Source organism: Marmota flaviventris, chromosome 9, assembly GCF_047511675.1.
Source record: "Marmota flaviventris isolate mMarFla1 chromosome 9, mMarFla1.hap1, whole genome shotgun sequence".
NCBI lineage: Eukaryota > Metazoa > Chordata > Mammalia > Rodentia > Sciuridae > Marmota > Marmota flaviventris.
The window spans coordinates 5,729,998-5,749,018 of NC_092506.1; the positions used below are offsets into that span (position 1 = coordinate 5,729,998).

The following is a 19,021-nucleotide window of genomic DNA, read 5'->3' on the forward strand; positions in this document are numbered from 1 at the left end:
GAGTGATCCAGGAATGACTGAATGAATGAGCTCTTGGGGCACATGGAGTTTGGGGTAGAACAGGGATGGATGACCTAGCAGTAGGTCTCTAATGTCTTGCCACTGTCCTACCCTCTTTTTTTTTTTTTTTTTTTTAGTTGTCAATAGACCTTTTTATTTGTTTATATGTGGTGCTGAGAATCAAACCCAGTGCCCCCTGCATGCCAGGCCAGGCAAGCACTCTACCACTAAGCCATAACTCCAACTCCTGCCCTGACTCTTTGGGACTGAAAGTACAGCCACACACTGGCCTGGGTTTTCTGGAACAGAAGACCCCTATTTTTAAAATTATGGCCAGGTGCACAAGTTTAAGTACAGCCTGAACAATCTAGCAGACCCTGTCTCAAAAAATAAAATAAAGGGGTTGGGGATGTGGCTCAGTAGTAAAGCGTTTGCCTACCATGCATGAGGTCCTGAGTTTGATCCTCAGGACCACAAAAAATAAATCAATCAATAAAATAAAAATAAAATTTACATCTGACATTGTCCAGAAAAATATTAAAAATAAATAAACTGGGCCAGGGTTATGGCTCAGTGGTACGGTGCTTGCCTAGCATGCGTGAGGCACTGGGTTCGATCTCCAGAACCATGCAAAAATAAAAAATGAAGGTATTAAGTCCATCTACAACTAAAAAATTTTAAAAATAAATAAATAAATAAACTAAGGATATGGGGATGTAGTTCAATGGTAGAGTCCTCGCCTAGCATGAGTAAGGCAGTGGGTTTCATCCCTAGTAGAGAAGGGAAAAAAAAAATTCTGCTGCTTGATGAACTTGTCAGGCCAGAGTCTGTGTGTGGGTTCAGAAATGTCAGCCATCCAGCTCCAGAAGGCAGCCCCACCTTCCCCCCACCACCTGAAAACCCAGATTGGCCATCTCACCCATAACCTGACCCACAGCCCCAGCCAGGCCTGAGGTTGGGGCCATTCCAGAGAGCTGGTATTCAGGGCACACCTCATTGATTCCTGGAACCTGGGAAAGTGGCTCTGAGAAGCCCCAGGCTTAGGGCCCAGGGCCAGGTCCTGACCCTGGGAAGGTTGGACTGTGGGATGGTGCTGCCCTCTGGTGGTTCTGCAAAGGTCGATTGTAAACTTAACCGTTCAGGCTAGCTTGTCAGATTTGTTGAATCTCTGGTGCCCAGATTGTGCTGGGCTGTGGCCAATATGCCTGGGGTGCAAAGAAAAGAGGAACCCCATTTCTGTCCAGCTGGCAGTCTGTTCACACATCACTATTTGGCGTCCCCACTGGGTGACTAATAGGTATTGCAAACTCAACCAGGCCCACACTGAGCTCCTGCTCCCACCACCCAGCCCTTGTCCAACCGCCTCCCCATCTCAGTCGTGGATTCTCCGTTTTCCATAATCTATTCCTCTCTCCTACAGCTTGTCTCTGGCCCCCATTTGAACACCGTCTGTCACTGGCACTATGGCTGAGCCTGTCTCTGAAACATGCCCTGCATCCTCCACTGAGCCCTGGTGAAGATGGTCTTAGTTCCTGCTACCTCTTATACCTGCCTCCTCTCTGGAATACCTGCTTCTTTTTCACAGGCCTGAACTAAACCCCACCTCCAATGACTGTGCCTGCAGGGCCTGCAGTCTAGCCCTGCCCAGATTTCTAACTCAGCACCTTCAACCCTTCTGGTCTCCACTCTGTCTGGTCTTCCTAGAGCAAGCCAGTCCATTTCCACCTCTGGGCCTCAATTTTGCAGTCCCCTCCTCCTTCCTCCCCATATGGCAGGGTCTTGCTCATCCTGTTTGCTCATAGCCTAAAATGTTCCTACTCAGAGGGCTTTTCTTTGCTGTCCCTGTTTGTCTTGCATCTCTGACCTCCAGCAAGATGCATGGCACAGAGTTAGGGCTGCAAAGACTACAGGACTCAGTGATGGTCCAGTCTGGTGGGGAAGAAAAACCCTAAATATGTATCTTCAAATAACCTGGCAAGAGCCATATTGTAGGAGGTGAGAAGAGATCAGCGGAAAGGTGGGGGAGGACTGGGGCAAGTCTTGGACATGACATTGTAAGCATGTGAGTGTGAGGGAGGCTGGGGGTGAGGATTGGCACATGCTAAGGCCTGGAAATGCAAGTTCTCTCTTTTATTCTCCATCCTGAGCTTTGAAGAGTAGGAGAGCAGCTTGGAGGCTTCCCCAGTTGTGAGCCAGACTGACCTGGAGAAACTCCAGTCTCCTGGACAGCTCAGACACTGAAGGCCTGGCTGAGCTTCGGGAATTCCTTCACTCATCCATTTAACCATATTTGTTGAGCTCCTCTCACACTCCACACACTGGTGCTTGGCCTTAGACAAGGAACACAGGAAGAAACAGACTGAATTTATGAGCAAACAATGCATGATAGTAGCTGAAATTTATTGAGCTCTTATCCAGCGCAGGTCACTGATCCTAGAGGCCAGCTGATCTCCTATACTGCTGCAAATATCCTTATGAGGACCCCCTCACCCACACCAACACACAAGTTTCAAGAGCCAGGAGCCTTCTCAGGTGAAGCTAGGAAAACCTCTGCAGAAGGGGTGTTTTCCCCAGAGCCAGAAAAAGGGGAGGAAGGCAGTTGTATTAGAGATAAGAAAAAGAGAGTTTTCCAGTCGTGGAGAGTCCCTGAGAAAGGAAAGGGGCCAGGTTATCGAAGAGACACCCATATCACCAGGACGCGGGTCCTTAGCGCCTTCACACACAGGGCAAGGACCTGCCAGTGCTGCTGGTTCCTCAGGACCTGCCTTCAGGACAGCACCTTTTCCCCGGGACCTCCGGAAGATCACCATCCCTGCACTGCTCCCGGTCCTAGTCTCCTTTCCGCTTTGCTGGGATGTGGGTCTCACGCGGCTCTGGCCGAGTCCTGGACAAGGTTTTCGCCCTGCGTCCTGTCCCTGGCGCGTGCGGTATCCTGGTCCGGCCCCCCGCCTCTGCCCCCGCCCTGCCCCCGCCCCGCCCCGCTCCAGCTCCGCCTAGCCTTGGCCCCGCCCAGCCTTGGACATGTCCCACCCCGTTCTGGCTCCGCCTAGTCTTGGTCCCGCCCCACCCTGTTTGGGCCCTAGTCGCGGCCATCAGGAGTCCTGACCAATGCGCATGCGTTCCGGCGCCGCTCAGCCTGGCCTCAAAGCTTGCTGTGTTCGCAGCTGTTGCGTTTATACCTTGACACTCCCAACCGGCCCGAGTGTTTGGCTCACAGCCCCTACGCTGTGGCCGCGGGTACTTGCTGTGAGTGTGCGTGCATGCGTGGTGCGGGGAGGAGATGGAAAAGACATGGGTCGATCCTGTTATTCAGCTGAGTGCCCTAGGCAAGTTACTTAAACTCTCTGAGCATGGCCTTGTTTGATTCTTCTGAAGGAAGAGTAACGGAGGGGTTGTGGCTGTGGCTCAGTGGTAGAGCGCTCGCCCAGGATGCGTGAGACACTGGGTTCCATCCGCAGCCCCGCATAAAAATAAACAAATAAGATAAAGTCATTCTGCCCAACTTAAAAAAAAAAATTAACCGAGATAAAGTGTGTGAAGCGTCACTCTGGAATATCTTGGGCCTCCCTTATGTCTCCCCTTAGATGTCCTCCAAAGCCCTCTTTTCTCTCATTTATCTTCCTCCCTCTACCACTTTTTTGTCTGTCCTGCCCTAGGTCTCTCTGTCTACTGTGCTAGCACCCTCATGGCACACTCAAGGGGGGTCAGCAACTGGCGCTTCCTGCGGCTGTGGCCTCCGGGAAGAGGCAAGTTGGGAAGGGGAAGGACAGCAAAGGCAGCAAACTGGTGGCATGAGGAGCCTTTCTTCCGTGCAAGATGTGGAACTGGAAAGATGATGGGAGGAGAATGGATCTCTGCGGCTAGCAGGTGCCAGGCCCGAGGTGCTGCTGGCCACTCAAGCCACACCTGGCAGAGCTGGCCTGGGGTTGGGGGAGCTGGGATGCCTCTCCCCACAGGACCTGCTACACCCTGCAGGGCCCTGTGCAAAATAAAATTCAGGTCCCTTATTCACAAGTCTTAAGAATTTCAGGATGGTGAGAGCAAAGGATGAAGCTAAGCTTGGGTCCTTGGGATTGCAGAGTCTGGCTTGACTGCATGAGGTTTTCACCACGAACTGGTTCTGCCTCCAATCTCCATTTAGCTATCTCTCATTACAATCAGAATAAGGACATCTTATCCCCTACTCCTGGGACAGACCTGGATACACTTCTCACCCAGGATGCTCAGTAGGGCATAGTAGGCTGTGGAGTCCCAGCTCTACCACTGAGCTTCATACCCATACTTTACCTCCTGAGCCTTGGCTTTGTTTGTTACCTGTAGGATGAAGACAGCTGCCTAGAACCATGAACAGAGAGGCTGGGGAACAGCCTGGGGAATGCAGATTCTGGAGCCAGAGTCAGTCTCTGGATTTTACTAACCAAGTCACTTTGGGAAAATTATTCATTGTCCATAGCTCAGTTTCTCTCTCTTTTTTTTTTTTTTTTGTACTGAGTATTGAACCCAGGGGTACTCTACCACTGCAACACATCCTTAGCACTTTTTATTTTTATTTTTTACTTGGAGACAGAATCTTGCTAAGTTGCCCAGAGTGGCCTGAAACTACAATAGTCCTGCTTCAGCCTTCTGAGTGGCTGGCATTACAGATGTACACCTAGCATATTATTTATTTATTTTTGTGGTACTGAGGACTGAAACCCGGGATGCTCTACCACTTTTAAAAAGGGTGCAGCAGGGGCTGGGGATGTGGCTCAAGCAGTAGCGCGCTCGCCTGGCATGCGTGCGGCCCGGGTTCGATCCTCAGCACCACATACAAACAAAGATGTTGTGTCCGCCGAAAACTAAGAAATAAATATTTTAAAAAAAAAATTCTCTCTAAAAAAAAAAAAAAAAAAAGGTGCAACGGTGCATGCCTGTAATCCCAGTAGCTCAGGAGGCTGAGATAGGAGGATCGTGAGTTCAAAGTTAGCCTCATCAATGGCGAGGCACTAAGCAACTCGGTGAGACCCTGTCTCTAAATAAAATACAAAGTAGTTGAGTGTTGAGTGCCTCTGGGTTCAATCCCTGGTACCAAAAAAAAAAAAAAAAAAAAAAAAAAAAAAATTGAGACATTGTTTCCTGAAGTTGTCCAGGCTAGCCTTGAACTTTTCATTTTCTTGCCTCAGCCTCCCAAGTTGCTGGCATTACAGGTGTGAGCCAACACTCCTGGCCTACAGTTTCTCATCTTTAAATGGAAAAGAATAGGTTGATAGGAGATACTACAAGTGCTTGGAACAGTGGCCACCAACTTGGTAAGGACTAGCATATGTAGCCAGTGTCACTATACAGTTACCTAAGAAATGTCCTCAGAAAATCCAGGTTAGCTTCTTTTGGTTGGTAAGAAACAGGACAGGCTTCTGCAGGAAGGTGTCTAAGGGAAGACTTTTCAATTGTGGTGGGATGGCATACTCTAAACAGCAAGCCTGGGGATCACAGAGATGTCTGGTTCGAGGCCTCTTAGAAGGACCCAAAGTGTGCCAGCCATGGAGCTTCCCACATTCTAGTTGCCTGTGGAAGGCTGAGAGTATTCCGAGTTTAGACATTACCTGGAGGGTTACTGAAGATATTTATATATGCCCAAGAAAGATTAATTCATAGCTGAATGCAGGCTAGATCAGAAATGGCCTCCCCCCCCAAAAAAAGAGGCCAGTGGTATCCACATAAGAAAGGAAGGGCAGCTAGGCCTATTGTCCTGGCTATTTGGGATACTGAGCATCAGGGTTAGCTGAGTTTGAAACCAGCCTGGACAACAGTGAGACTCCATCTAAAAAACAACAACAACAAAAAAAACAGAGGCAGCAGGTAGGAGGGGGTAGGTAGGGAGATATGGGGTAGTAGAAAAAGTACATTTGGAGAGAAGTTCCTCGGGGTATAAGTGAGCTTCTGAGAACACTCTCTCAGCAATGCCAAGCACTGTGCCAATTGCCAGCCCAGGTGGTAAATGGCACAGACTGATCCTCGTTCACAGGCCAGGTGGGAAGACTGACCTTAGAGTCCTGAAGATCAGAAGAGCCTGGGAGTGTCTGATTCAGTCTTGAGCTGTGGGAGGCAGTTTCTCAGAGAAGTCACAGGAAGGTATGCTAGGCATGGGGACAGCACAAGCCAAGGCCCAGAGATGGCGGAACCGAGGTCAGCTATGGGTAGAGGATCGGGAGGCCAAACATGATTGACAAAGCCTGAGATAAACACACTATTTTTGTTTTGATACTGGGAATTTAATCCTGGGCCAGTCTATCACTGAGCTACATTACCAGAACTTTTAAAAAAATTTTTAAACAGGGCCTTGCTAAGTTGCCTCTGCTGGCCTTGAACTTGCAATCCTCCTGCCTCACTCTCCCAAGTAGCTGGAATTACAGGTGTGACACCATGCCAGCTTGAATGCACTTATGTTATAAGCAGGAGAAAATATAGTCAAATCTTTTTTTTTTAAATATATTTTTGTAGATGTTGAACTTTTATTTATTTATATGTGGTGCCAAGAATGGAACCCAGTGCCTCACACATGCTAGGCAAGCAGCTACCACTGAGCCACGACCCCAGCCCTCAAATCTATCTTGAGAGAAATGTTCTGGCTGTTGGTATGGAGATGGAATTGATTTGAAGGCTGGGAGGCTGCTTGGGGCTGTTGCTGTGCTGGAGGTCTTTAACTGTAGTGGCTTCCACTAGGGATGCAGGGATGAGGATACCAAGAAGCAGAAGATTTCTGAGGCACAGGGATGCAAAATTAACTGTTCTATTCCTGATAACATCCAAACATGGTCATATCCACATCCACCCTCAGGAAACTAACATCAGGTCAGCCCATCATCTAATGTCCCATCTGTTTCTAGAACATGCAGCAGAACCAAAAATGGTCTTTAACCATCAGTCCGGGAGAGTAGGACAAGCAGAGGGTAGTAACCAGACAAGCAGAGACCCACTAGATCCTCTGAGGGTCCCAGAGCCTGCTCAGGAACTCCCACCAAGGAGGTGCTTGCTCTTTGGTAGCACTTGGTGCATGTTTAGAGATTAGAAGCTTGTTCTCAACATGCCTTTCACAGGGCAGGTGGGGACAAATGCCAATCACAGGCTCTCTGCTTGGCTACTTTGAGAAAGCACTGCCCTCAAAGGGAGGCCTGCTCTGCAGCTTTAGTACTTGGCGGCAGTGGGGGCGAGAGATCAGAAATGCCCAGGCCTATTCTCAGGACACCTTGATGGTCCCTTCAGTCTTACAAATGACAGCAGAGTCATTTCAAGCACTGCCTTTATTGGCACTTAGAATTTTCACATCCATTAAAAAAAAAGTATGCCTTGATTAAGTACATATTGTTTTTAGAAGCAACTTCTGCTGACATTAAAATGACAAAAAGCTACTAAGCAGATCCAAGTTGTCTGGGTGCCACAGCTTTGCTTCTACCCAGAGTGATGAGGCCAACACCAATTGGCATGACTTGATATTCTCACACACACACACCAGAGCCAAAAAGGGTTGGTTTTGTTTTTAAAGCTTTTTTATTTAAAAACAAAACAAAACAAAAAAAACCCAAATTAAAATATTTCCCATTGGAGGCTATTTCTTTTTTGTCTTTTAAAAATTTTATTACACAAATATCTCCCATTCCCACGTGTAAGAGGAAAGATGTCCTTGCTCTTTCTAAAACCAATAGTGGAGAACTTTTAGAAAACAAACAAAGTTCAACTAGCTTCCCTCCTTCCCTGGCCCAAAATAACCCCAATGTGTCAACTGAGATAGCGTAAGACTTATCCCCTTAATGCTTACATTTAATTTAAAATTTTTAGCACAACATTGGAGATTGACTCTAAATCAGCAACAAAAAATATATATTTACAATATTTTTCCGAAAAACAAAAAACACAAACAAACCCTTTAAACATAGTGACTTTAGGAGTTTTATTTATGGAGCAGTTATTTTTTTTAATCACCAAGTGATTTTATATTATATATATATAAATTTTCTTCCTTTCCTTTGTGTTTTTTTGCCCCGGTGCTTGGAAAGATGGAGGCAGAGGTCTGGTCCTGCAGTCTGAGGAGGGCAGGCTCTCTTGGCAAGGCCGCAGCTAAGAGCAGATGCAGGAATGCGATGGAACTCCGGAGTTCCTCTGTCCCCAAACAGAGACACTTCTCTCTTCCACGTGGACCGACCCTCACCTCTAAAAACCATTCTCCCCTCATAGTCCCAAAGAAAAGTAAAACCCAGCAAAGGCACTGGTCCATTTGCTGCCATCCTGGGCTCCCTTTTCTGCTGACCAATTTACGTGCACGGTAAAAATGCTTGTTTTTCCAAATCAAAAAACAAACATAAAAACCAGAACCCCAAACCAACCACCAGCTTGGAAATTTCTGTGGATGAAATGTCCCAAAGTCAGAGGCACTCTCCCGGCACAATCCCTGCTCTGAAGGGGTCTCTCCACCTCCCCTTTTATAAAAAGACAACAAAACAAAATTTAGTAATCTTTTCAGTATTTTCCACAGGAATAACCCAAAAAAAAAAAAAAAAAAAAAAAAAGGCAGGAAGCTTCCAATTATAGGTCATTAACAATAATATTAATAAGATTTTTGCTCAACACCCAGGGTTCTTTTCAGAGAAATTCCCCTAACAGGCACTCTGGAATAAGTCACTGGCATTTCCTCAATGTTTCAGGCCCATACTGCTGGGGCCTGGAGACCAATGGGAGGGGCAGAGGGTCAAAGGAGCAGACGACTGCTGTTTTTAAGGTGCAGCCAGGAAAACCAGCAAATTGGAACAGACACAATGCCACCTGCTACCAGGGCCCAGTTTCCTCTAAGGTGGCCAGTTAATGCCAGGGTCAAAGCTTGGGTAGGTGGCAAAGAGGAAATCCCTCTGCCTCTACTGCTTTGGCAGTGGCAAGGAACAGTGGGCATCTCTCCTCAGGGTGGCTCAAACTTCAGACCCCTGGTGCAGGGCTCCATCCCCCCCAACCCCCCACTAGAGGTTCAGGAGGAAAGCCCAAGACTGGGCTACAGCAAAGGGTACAGAAAGGGATGGGCTGGAGAAGGCAGGGGCAAGGTTGTGCTATCAATCTCCTTACAGATGGGGAGCAGAGTGCAAATTTGCATCCATCATTTATAAGCTCTTGCCAAAGGCTGCTGCTATTGAGCATCTCCTCACACACTTAAAAAATGACCCAAAAGAAATTCCAACCTTTCTTTCTTCCTTTTTTTTTTTTCTTTAAAGTGCAAAAAGCTCTCTGCTGCCCTAGAGAGAGGATCTTTGGACAGGCCGTTTGATGCAAAGTAAAAGGGGGCAGCTGATGGGGCTTGACAAAGGGCGGTGGAGTGAGACACCATGTTCCCCTCACTACCTCCCTCCACACACACGCAAAGAACACTCAGCCACACACACAGAGGCACATGCACACCCCCTTCCACAGCTGTGGGCAGAAGGCAGGTGACTGGCTTCCAAGCAGGACCCCTCCCCCTAGAAAGGCACCAGATCAGTGAGTCATGGGGCAACACACAGACCTGGGCTCGGGGAGGCTACACTGAATCGGAAGCCTGGAGGAGCCTGGCCTGGAGGCAGGTGGGGACTCAGCCAGTTCTCTGCTTTCCTTACCTGGGGGAGACAGGCTGCTCCCTCTGGAGACACACATTCTGGGAAAGCCCTATTCAGGCAGGAATGAGGACATGTAGAAGAGGGCAGTCAATGGGAGGCAGGGGTGGAGTACAAGGAGATGGTGCCTGTCTCATAATCTGCCTGGGTAGCAATGAAATGGGGGCATCTCTGGGGTACAGTTCCAGCTCCTCTAAAGAGTTTCAATCCCAATAAGTGCAATAAAGACCTCACAGAGACTAGTAGAAGAGTCAAGGGGCTGGGCGGGGAGGGAGGTACACCACAATATGTGAACAGCATGAGCACTGGACAGCATCAAGCTCAGGAACAGGAAAGGAGGGTAAGCACAGATAAGGGGCCCTAGGCTTCGAACATCTCGACAGCACCAGTGGGATCTGCTGGGCCTAGCGTTCCTGGGGCTGCTGGCCCCTCTTGCAGAAGCCGGGAGAGTATGATGGAGGAGAGACACGCACTGGACACCATGAGGAGAACCTGGCCAGAAGCAGGGCTGCTTTCTTCCCTGGAGTTTGCTCAGAACCAGGCACTGCTGGGGACCACAGGAGGGGAAGAGGGGCCCAGGGCCCGGTGCAGGTGAACATTGCATGAAACCCCAAACAAAGAGCTTGGCCTCCTGGCAGGTGAGCAAACGAGCAGACACCGTGACAGCACAGTCTGTGCGTTCCTTCCCCTTGGATCCACTGCTCCTCCCCTTTCCTTGGAGGAAGAGGAGCAGGCAGGTAAGCCTGGTGTCCACTACCCTCTCTGCCCCACCTGTGGGAGAAGAGCTCAGGGATAGGAGAGCAGAGAGGGAGTGTGACGCTGGCCTCAGAGCCCGTGCAGGGTCAGGGAGAAGCTCTCCTCAGTGGGGAGGCAAGGGAAGATCGGTTTCCTGTTCAGTCTGGGCTGGGCATGTCTTAGCTGATCTTCTGTATCAGCTTCTCGTCAGACAGGCAGTAGAGGCTGTTGATGGACAAGTCTGAGATGAAGTGCTCACAGGCTTTTCGAGTGATCTGCTTGCATCCTCGAAGGTCGATCAAGGTGACATTGGCGATGCGCCGTAGGTAGATCAGCGTCTGGTCTGTCAATTTATTGCAACCTGTGGGCACAGTGGCCATGAGGATAATGGTCAAAAACATAAGTCAAAAAAACAAACAAACAAACAAAAAAAAACCCCAGCCATAGATGACCTCCTACACCCTTCAGTTTCCCAAGTCCTCTTTCCCCCAAATGCTAAAAGCTTCTTGGCTCACAGTTCAGAGATGCCATCAGCACTGCTGCCTCACTCACAGCACCATGGGACACAAGCACACAAGGGCTATAAAGCTAACCAAATCATAGCTGGATGGCAGCCATGCATGTGGGCTCCTGACCTACCTATCCTGGTCCCCAGCCCTACATCAGTTAGAAAAGGGATATAGTTTAATCAACGCACCCCAAATCACTGTGGTTTACTGGTCAAGTTCCAGAGAGGGCTGGGACCTGGAAGCAGGGGCACTGTCCAGCATGAAAAAGCAGCAGCATACCTGCCATATTGAGCTCTGTGAGGGAATAGCGAGTGGAAGACCCGACGGCAGTGAGTAAGTTGGAGGACTGATCTGTAAGGTGGCTGCAGTGACTAAGGTCGAGTCGAGACAAGAGGGGCATGTGGCGAATGATGAGGCGAAGCGTGGCATCCGTGATGTCAAGGCCTGCCAGCCGGAAGTCAGTCATGTTCCGGAGCTTGCTGCGATTGTCCTGACCTGTACAGGCAAGAAGAGAGCCTAGATCAAGACTCTAAATTCTCTAATCTGGCTCCAAAGCTCTAGGAGCATCAGTTACTTGCTGGCCAGGCCCCCTAGACAGAGTTAAACAGAATGCCCACGCCCAACCCTACCATTAGGGAGCAATGTGTGGGGATAGTTTCTAGGAAACAAGTTTTCTTCCTTCCCAGTGCCAGATTATGCCTTACTTACACTGGTATGTATGGAATGCTCCTCCCCTTCCCACAGCCTCATGCTTTTCTAGACCATCCTTCAAATAGCTTTGACATTCCACTACGAAGCCTATGCAAGCCTTCCTCAGGCTGCAAACTCCACTGACCAGAGAATGGAATCCCTCCTTTGTAAGTAGTTATCTGCTTATCTGTACTTGTTCAAAGTCTACCATTCTGTTCTGAATTTGTACTCTCCTATTCTTCCACAGTTTCACTTCTGAGAACTACCTTAGCTTCTGAGGATGATGTCTGTTATAATAAAGACAAGCACGGACAAATAATGTCCAGAACATACCCGGCTTATCGGCCGATGGAGTCAGCAAGTCCCGAATTTGAGGGTCCTTGATTCCTACTGCCCACCGAAGATCAAGGGTCCTGAGAAGGGGGCAGCTGGAGGTGCTGAGGGCAGAGACTGCAGACCACGAGCAGCCTGCTAGGAGGAGGTCTTTCAGTCCTGCGACAGATGGAAACAGAGATGTGCAACATACCGTTTACCAGCACATCCAAAGCCTCAATTAACAGCTGACCTGAACAAGGTGAATGGACCTTAGTCTACTGGAAGAGAGGAACGGTATCCTAATCTAGTATTAAGTTCAAAGACTCCTTTGGTATCCTATATTACATCTTCTAGCTTTGACATTAAACTGACTGCTTAGCTCCTAACAGAACAATACAAGAATGAGTGGCTTTCCTGTCTTTCTGAGACCTCAAAATACTGAAGAGCTTACAAGGGGCCAGTCAAGGCAATATCAGACTTAAGTTTCCTCTCCAGTGGCTATGCTGAGGAGACGTGGAGAGTTGGTGGCATCACCTGATCCATTTCTTTGTTGTCTAGTGTAGTCACCAGTCCAGTGACTCCTTGGAGACCAGCAGTTAAGGTGGTCCCAGACAAATCTCTTACTAAGCAAAATTAAAAAATGGCATAAAGTAATTCTAAGAAGCACCATTAACAGCTCATCTTTGCCTGCTCACCCACCTGGCAGCCTATTGACCAGCCATGTCAGCTGCTTTTTGGAGATATTGGTCCAACTGAGGTCAAGGCTAACTGGTTGCCTCTTGATGATGCCACTGAGAGCCTGGGGTACAATGGCCTTACACCTACTCAAGTCAATTTTTGTCCAAAGTCTCTTGTCGCAGCACCTGTGACAGAAGAGAAGAGCACAAGCTGTAATTAACTTGATACCCTGTCAACATAGTGCCCATCAAAGGCTGCTGCAGACTTTTGGAATAAACAGAATGCTTCCTGAAGGATCATTCTCCCTATATTTTTCTATAGGAAGAATGAAGATCATACCCTTTTTATTTTTTGCCTCAAAGCCTAGGCAAAAACTGCCTTGTTCTCAATAGCAACTAGACATTTTGCAGACCTACATATTAAGTAATATATAACTTAAATATATAATCAGTTACCCTATTTCTGGAGCAGTTGAGAACACAGTTGTTAGGGACACAAAAACAATACACTATAATGCCTTATGCCCTAAAATGGCTGATTCCTACTGAAGAGTATGAAAATAAACATTTTACTATTTCTTGACTGAAGGTACTTGGCTTATCCAGTCTTTATCAGTCACTAACAGCTGCTGGAAACACAGGGTTTTACTCAGCACTTGCACAATACCCGCACCTTAAACTCATTACTGTCTTAGGCCTTAAGAGGCTCTTTATCAGGCCTAGATCCTCTCTCCACCTTGGGTTTCTGACTTGGTGCTAGCCTGACATTTTCGAGTCAGTTCAGGCCAGCCCTAAAATGTAGAGGACTGCCTTTCCACTGCAGACTACAAATCCACAGGCCACACACTGTGTTGTACCATGCGGGTTCCATATTATTTTATAATCCCACCCCTGCCCAGCAGAGTCTGGCTGGCAGAGAGCGGGGAAACAGCACATAATGGGAGATTTATGTACCTTGGACTGGAAACTAAAGGGGTAGAGCTAGGCAGGCACACTAGCCCCAGAAAGAGAAATATTAAGATAATCTGAGAAGATCACATAGTGTTTTGAAAAATAAACTCTTATTGGCAAAGAACAGGGTCTTTATTTAAAGACTGACAAAATTTCACCGGTGGCACATCAAACTTCTATGGCAGGAGGAAGCTGCTGACCAGAAAGCAGAGGTTCTCAAATAAGCACACAGCAGAGTCCCCTAGAGGAGGGCTTGCAAGAGCTTGCTGGACCCACACCCAAGGCTCTGATTCAGCAGGCTTGGGATGGTCCCTGAGGATCTGCATTTCTAGTAAGTTCCCAAGAGGATGCTGGTGGTTAGGACAATGTACTTTGTGAACTGCTGTATTAGGATGTGATACAGATAAAAGAAATATGTCCTAGAGCATAAGGAAAAACCTGAAATGTCCAACAGAAAGCCCTTTGTTCATCATCAATACTAGGGATTTCCCCTCCAAGAGTCTGTTCAACCTGAGAAGGCTGGTCTCATTAAGAAGGGAAACTAAGGGCTGGGGTTGTATCTCAGTGGCAGAGCGCTTGCCTAGCATGTGTGAGGCACTGGGTTAGATTCTCAGCACCGTATATAAATAGATAGATAGATAGATAGATAGAAAGAAAAGAAGGGCAACTGAGTCTCAGGAAGTTCCCAAACTGGACCATGCTTGCTGGAAAAAGGGACTGGTTAAGGTTTGGAGGATTAGAAATAAAACTGTGGAAAATTATGAGTACCTTCAAATTCATTTTGGAAAGCATGCCCACTTATCTCAGTGGGTAGAAAAGTTATCAAGGCAGGGGCCTGGATGTAGTCATCTGTGTCATGAAAATCAGACAAGTGACTTGCATGTCATAGGCTCTCCACCACCACATGATAAACTGAACCCATAGGTGTGGGATAAGACTTCCAGCTCATTAGGACTTGAGATTTAGTATAAAAATGTACAAAACCATCACAGTTTCTCTTCACCCAGCAGAGAAAGATGGGGAAGCATAGAGCAGGGAGAGGAGGCAATGGCTAAATTCCCCTAATAATATCTGCTGATACAGAAGGCTATATCTTTAATAGGACACACAGTCCAGGAAATAGACTGGGTCCGTTTGCTCCTTGTAGGACCCCACAAGCCTTCAGGTAACAAAGGGCATGCTGCTCTCAAATGGAAGACCTACCACCTATGCCCATACCCCTCTGTATCCCTGCTCACCATTTATACCACGTCTTGCACACTCGCATACATTCACAAAGTTCTCTGCGGCTGAGGTAGCGGAAGACAGACATCCAGACCTCCCGCTGCATCCAGCTTTCGTCTCCATCCTGAGCCCAACTGCCCCGGCCATTCAGCCTGGCTGCACCCCCCTCCTCTGCACTGTCATCTTCCTCCTCCTCCTCCTCCTCTTCCTCCTCCTCTCCCCCCAGCCCCTCCTCGTCCCCACGTTGGGGGGTTTGGGCTGGGCAGTGCTGCACTAGCACACGGGGAGAATGGCGAAGGTTGGCAGAGGAGGCCGTGATGGCCTGCAGCTTGGGCACAATGGATGTCCCGTGGAGCTCTTTGGTGGGCCTCTGTAGCGTGACAGTGAGGTACGATCCCCGGATCTTGGCTTTTTCAACTTCAGACAGCTCCTTTTTGCCGCTGGGATTGTTCTCCTTTTCCCGTACCATGGTGCGCTCTGTGGCTTGCAGCCGCAGCAACTGCCGCCGTTTGAAGCGCTCATCACGGCTGGCACTGTGGTGGTCGCTGGGGCCAGCCCCAGGGGATGACCGAGTCACCATACCCCGGGGGGAAACAGGGTCATGGATGAGCTGCAGCATGGAAGTGGGTGAGTGAGGCGGGGGTGTGAGGGGCTCGTCGCAGCTCCGCAGGGGCCGCAGGACTTTGGCTTGTACGGCTTCTTCATCACTCTCTTCCATTTTCCGCTTCTGCAAAATATGCCCAGAAAAGCAACATCAGTGCTTCCTTTCCCCCAAACCCTCTGAACCAACAAGGTAAGCCTGAGAGATGTCACTGCTGCCAGAGGGAGTTATCTTTTCAGAGCTTGCAATTTACACTCTATGAAGATCAGCAACTGAGCTCAGACTTGTGCCAGATAACACTTGATTATGGAATAAAAATCTGTAAGTGGGTCAAAAAATGGTCTGTGTCCAAGTACAGAGGAGTGAGATCCAAATCTGGACTGCTTGAATGTATATCCCACTTTATTCAACTCTGGATTTTGAATTATAATTCTCTGGGTAAAAATACTATTTAAACAGGTTATAACTCTACATCTTCATAATCTGACCATTTAAAATCTTGCCTCTAATTTAGTTTTCACCCATGTAATGTGTCTCACGTTAGTGGTTGGAAAGAAACAGTCTGTCTCTGTCTCTTGGATGAGGAAGCAGGGGCTGAGAGGGGCAAACATCACCAACTTTTAGACTCTGAGCTCTCTGGCATTTAGCACAACCCTCCCAGCTACTGCTTCTACTCCATTCACCATGTGAGAGAGAAAACAGAATGAGAACCTTGGTGAGAAACCATTAACTGCAGAGGGAATGGCTCAGGACCACAGTGAGTTACCCCACAGACCCACCCACACCTCATTAGGTGACACCTGTGCTCTAAAGATGCTAGTCCCTTCCTAGAAACCAACTTGGATATGCTGTGACAAAGCCCAGTCACTATGTGCCACTAGAAATCCTATTAATAATTCAGATTTTCCTTAAGGAGACATTTTACGTTCCTGAGCAACAGTCCTGACCTCTGCTCCTTTTCCTTCTTAAATTCTTTGGTCACACAGTTAGGAGGTAATGACTGCCTTCTAGATGCTGGTTTTGCAATGTATTATAACATAACTGAAACAGCATCCACCATCTGCCATCTTCTATAGCAGAGATGCCAACCCTCAACACCACCACTGATGACGAATATAAAAGCTACTAGAGTTCAAGAACTTGGAATGAATTAAGCACTAGTTAAGTTGCTCTCAAAGATATTTAGACTGAAATTTCAATTACCTCAGAGCCCCAGTGGAAGAAATACTAAGAAGATAAGGAACTCCCTTATGCTTCTTCTGCACTCTTGTTCAGGCTCCTGGAGAATGGACAACAGAATAGCCTAGCTGCCTCTTCTGTGTGTCCCATTAGGTCCTGTTTTGCCAGCCTCAGTAACCAGAGTCCTTTTGGACACTGAAATTACTGGCAACCATTAGGCCAGCAACCTCAGCTGCCCTGGGACAAGGTCATGGAGCTGGTCCCAATATCCTTTAAGGGAGGGGCTGTCTTCGAATGACAGATTTGGGTACGGTGGGGGGTGGGGTGGGCAGGCATTTCTGTCAGGCCACAGAGATGAAGATGATAAAAATGTGAACTTGCTTAACTGGAAACTCAAGCACATGGCTCTAGTATTTACAGTTGGTCTTAGGCCACTGCCTCCCCTCTAGTTGCATTCCTCAGGAGAGAACCTGCCCACCTAAATTCCCACTAGCCCTGCTAAGCTTCCTAATTTCTACTGCCCCAGAGTATGAAAGACCTCAGGAATTTGTGAATTTCAAGTGGAACAATATTTAATTAAAACAAAACAAAACTAAACTAACAACAGAAAAAAACCTAAAAACTTTAACAATGAAAAATCAAATAAGTAAAAAAAGAAAGAAAAAGGATCAAACAAACAAAAATCACTTCCTAGGTCAGAGACACTCTGTGAATGCTGTTGCAGAGGCAAACCTAACATCCCCACACTGGATGCTTCTTTTGCAGTCATAAATGAAGCCATTAAGTTCCATTACCTGGGCCTTCTCCGAGCTGTCCTCCTGGTAACACTTCGGACATTCCCAGCAATTTGGCAATTCCTCATTAAGCAATCCCTCTCCATCCATCTATAGACAGATAGGGGTGTTTAAGGTCAATCTCTTCTGCCTTCATCATCACACAGTGTAATATAGGTTGGAAGAAGCTAGGGGAGTTACCCATTTCTAAACAAGCTGGTCCACAGGGGAGGAAAAATAGAGCTGCTCAGCTCCAAATGGCATGGATACCCACTCCCAGCCACTGGGAAACTGGCCACCACCATTCTTGGTTACTTGACCAAAATTAAACTTCATTAAGAGACTTCCAAAGATCAGGATCATTTTGGGATCTCTTCTCCTGACACAGATTCTCAATAGCACCAGACCTGAACTTGGCAGTTGGTCATGGTTACAACTACTTGGGTTTAGAGACTAATGATCAAGTTAGTCTCTGTGACCCAGTGTTTTCAACTGTAAAATGGAAATATGTATAACAATGCAAAAACACAACTGTTGCGGACAGAACAATATGTACCTTACCAGGGTTGTGGTTAAGGATTAAATCAATTGTATATTATGCAACATGTTTAGAAAAGTGCCCGGCATTTACTGAATGCTTTGTATTAACCACTGTCATCACAGTGAAGGTAATTCTCTATTTTATCAATTGTAAGATCCATATTTTCCACACTTTAATCTTTCTGAAACTGGGCTTCTCAAACTATCAATGTCTTATAATCACTGTTGACGTGGTAATCTATATAATATAGTAGACACTTTCTGGGAAAGTACCAGCACCGTGTATTTATTATTTTAATTAATTAATTGTGTTAGGCCTCACCCACACTAGGGCAAGTGCTCTACCATATACACTTTTTATATATATATTTTCAATTTTTAAAAAACTAATTTACATATGGTGCTGAGAATTGAACCCAGTGCCTCACACATGCTAGGCAAGTGCTCTACCACTGAGCCACAACCTCAGCCCTTATTTTATTTTTTTGAGATAAGTTCTTGCTACATTGCCCCAGGCTAATCTCAAATTTGTGGACTCAAGTAATCTTTCTTCAGTCTCCCAAATAGCTGGGACTATAGGTACGTACCACCATGCCCACTCATCCATGAGAAATAAGAGATTCAACTTTATAGACTTGTTTTAAACATTAAGAACTTAATGCAGGGGGCTGGGATTGTGGCTCAGTGGTAGAGTGCTCATCTAGCATGTGCGAGGCCCTGGGTTCGATCCTCAGCACTACATAAAAATAAATAAATAAACAAAAATAAAAACGTGTCCATGTAGAACTAAAAAACAAAAACAACAACAAAACACAGAATGTATGTAAATTGGGCATGGTAGGACATTCCTGTAATCCCTACTGCAACAAAGAAAATGTATGTAAAACAGTGATTCTCTGCCGTGGCTGCACAACAGGATCATCTGGGGAGATCTTATGAATACAGGACCTAGGCCAGACCAGCTGACTTTATCTCTGAAGTTGTGGTCTACACTTCCTTATTACTTTGTAAAAGCTCAGACATGTCCCAAGCCTGCTGCAGAGAATACTCCTTCAATGCTAGCTGACAGTATCACCCCCACTGTTCCTTGGGAACATATATTCAGAGAGACGCTTAAGGTGTAGCAGAGAGCCTGAAGGTTTAAGGCATTTCCAAATAGACCCTGCAGTTTCATGATGACCAGATGACTGCATATGCATTGTCCAGAGGCCAGACTGTA

At 47.1% G+C, this 19,021-nt stretch overlaps 1 protein-coding gene across 6 annotated transcripts in view; it reads right to left on the bottom strand.

Annotated features, from left to right (window-relative positions):
* Positions 1-7,504: 7,504 nt before the first annotated feature.
* The window catches only part of Kdm2a (lysine demethylase 2A), a 111,702-nt gene continuing 100,185 nt past the window's right edge, over positions 7,505-19,021 (bottom strand). For all 6 annotated transcript variants that reach the window (XM_027944642.3, XM_027944640.2, XM_071616012.1 and 3 more), the window contains 6 exons: positions 17,284-17,373; positions 14,724-15,436; positions 12,557-12,720; positions 11,876-12,034; positions 11,132-11,347; positions 7,505-10,704 (listed from right to left, as the gene is read on the bottom strand). In XM_027944642.3, coding sequence (XP_027800443.1) covers positions 10,523-10,704; positions 11,132-11,347; positions 11,876-12,034; positions 12,557-12,720; positions 14,724-15,436; positions 17,284-17,373 — 1,524 coding nt within the window. In that variant the 3' untranslated portion in view covers positions 7,505-10,522. The remainder of the gene's footprint in view (positions 10,705-11,131; positions 11,348-11,875; positions 12,035-12,556; positions 12,721-14,723; positions 15,437-17,283; positions 17,374-19,021) is intronic.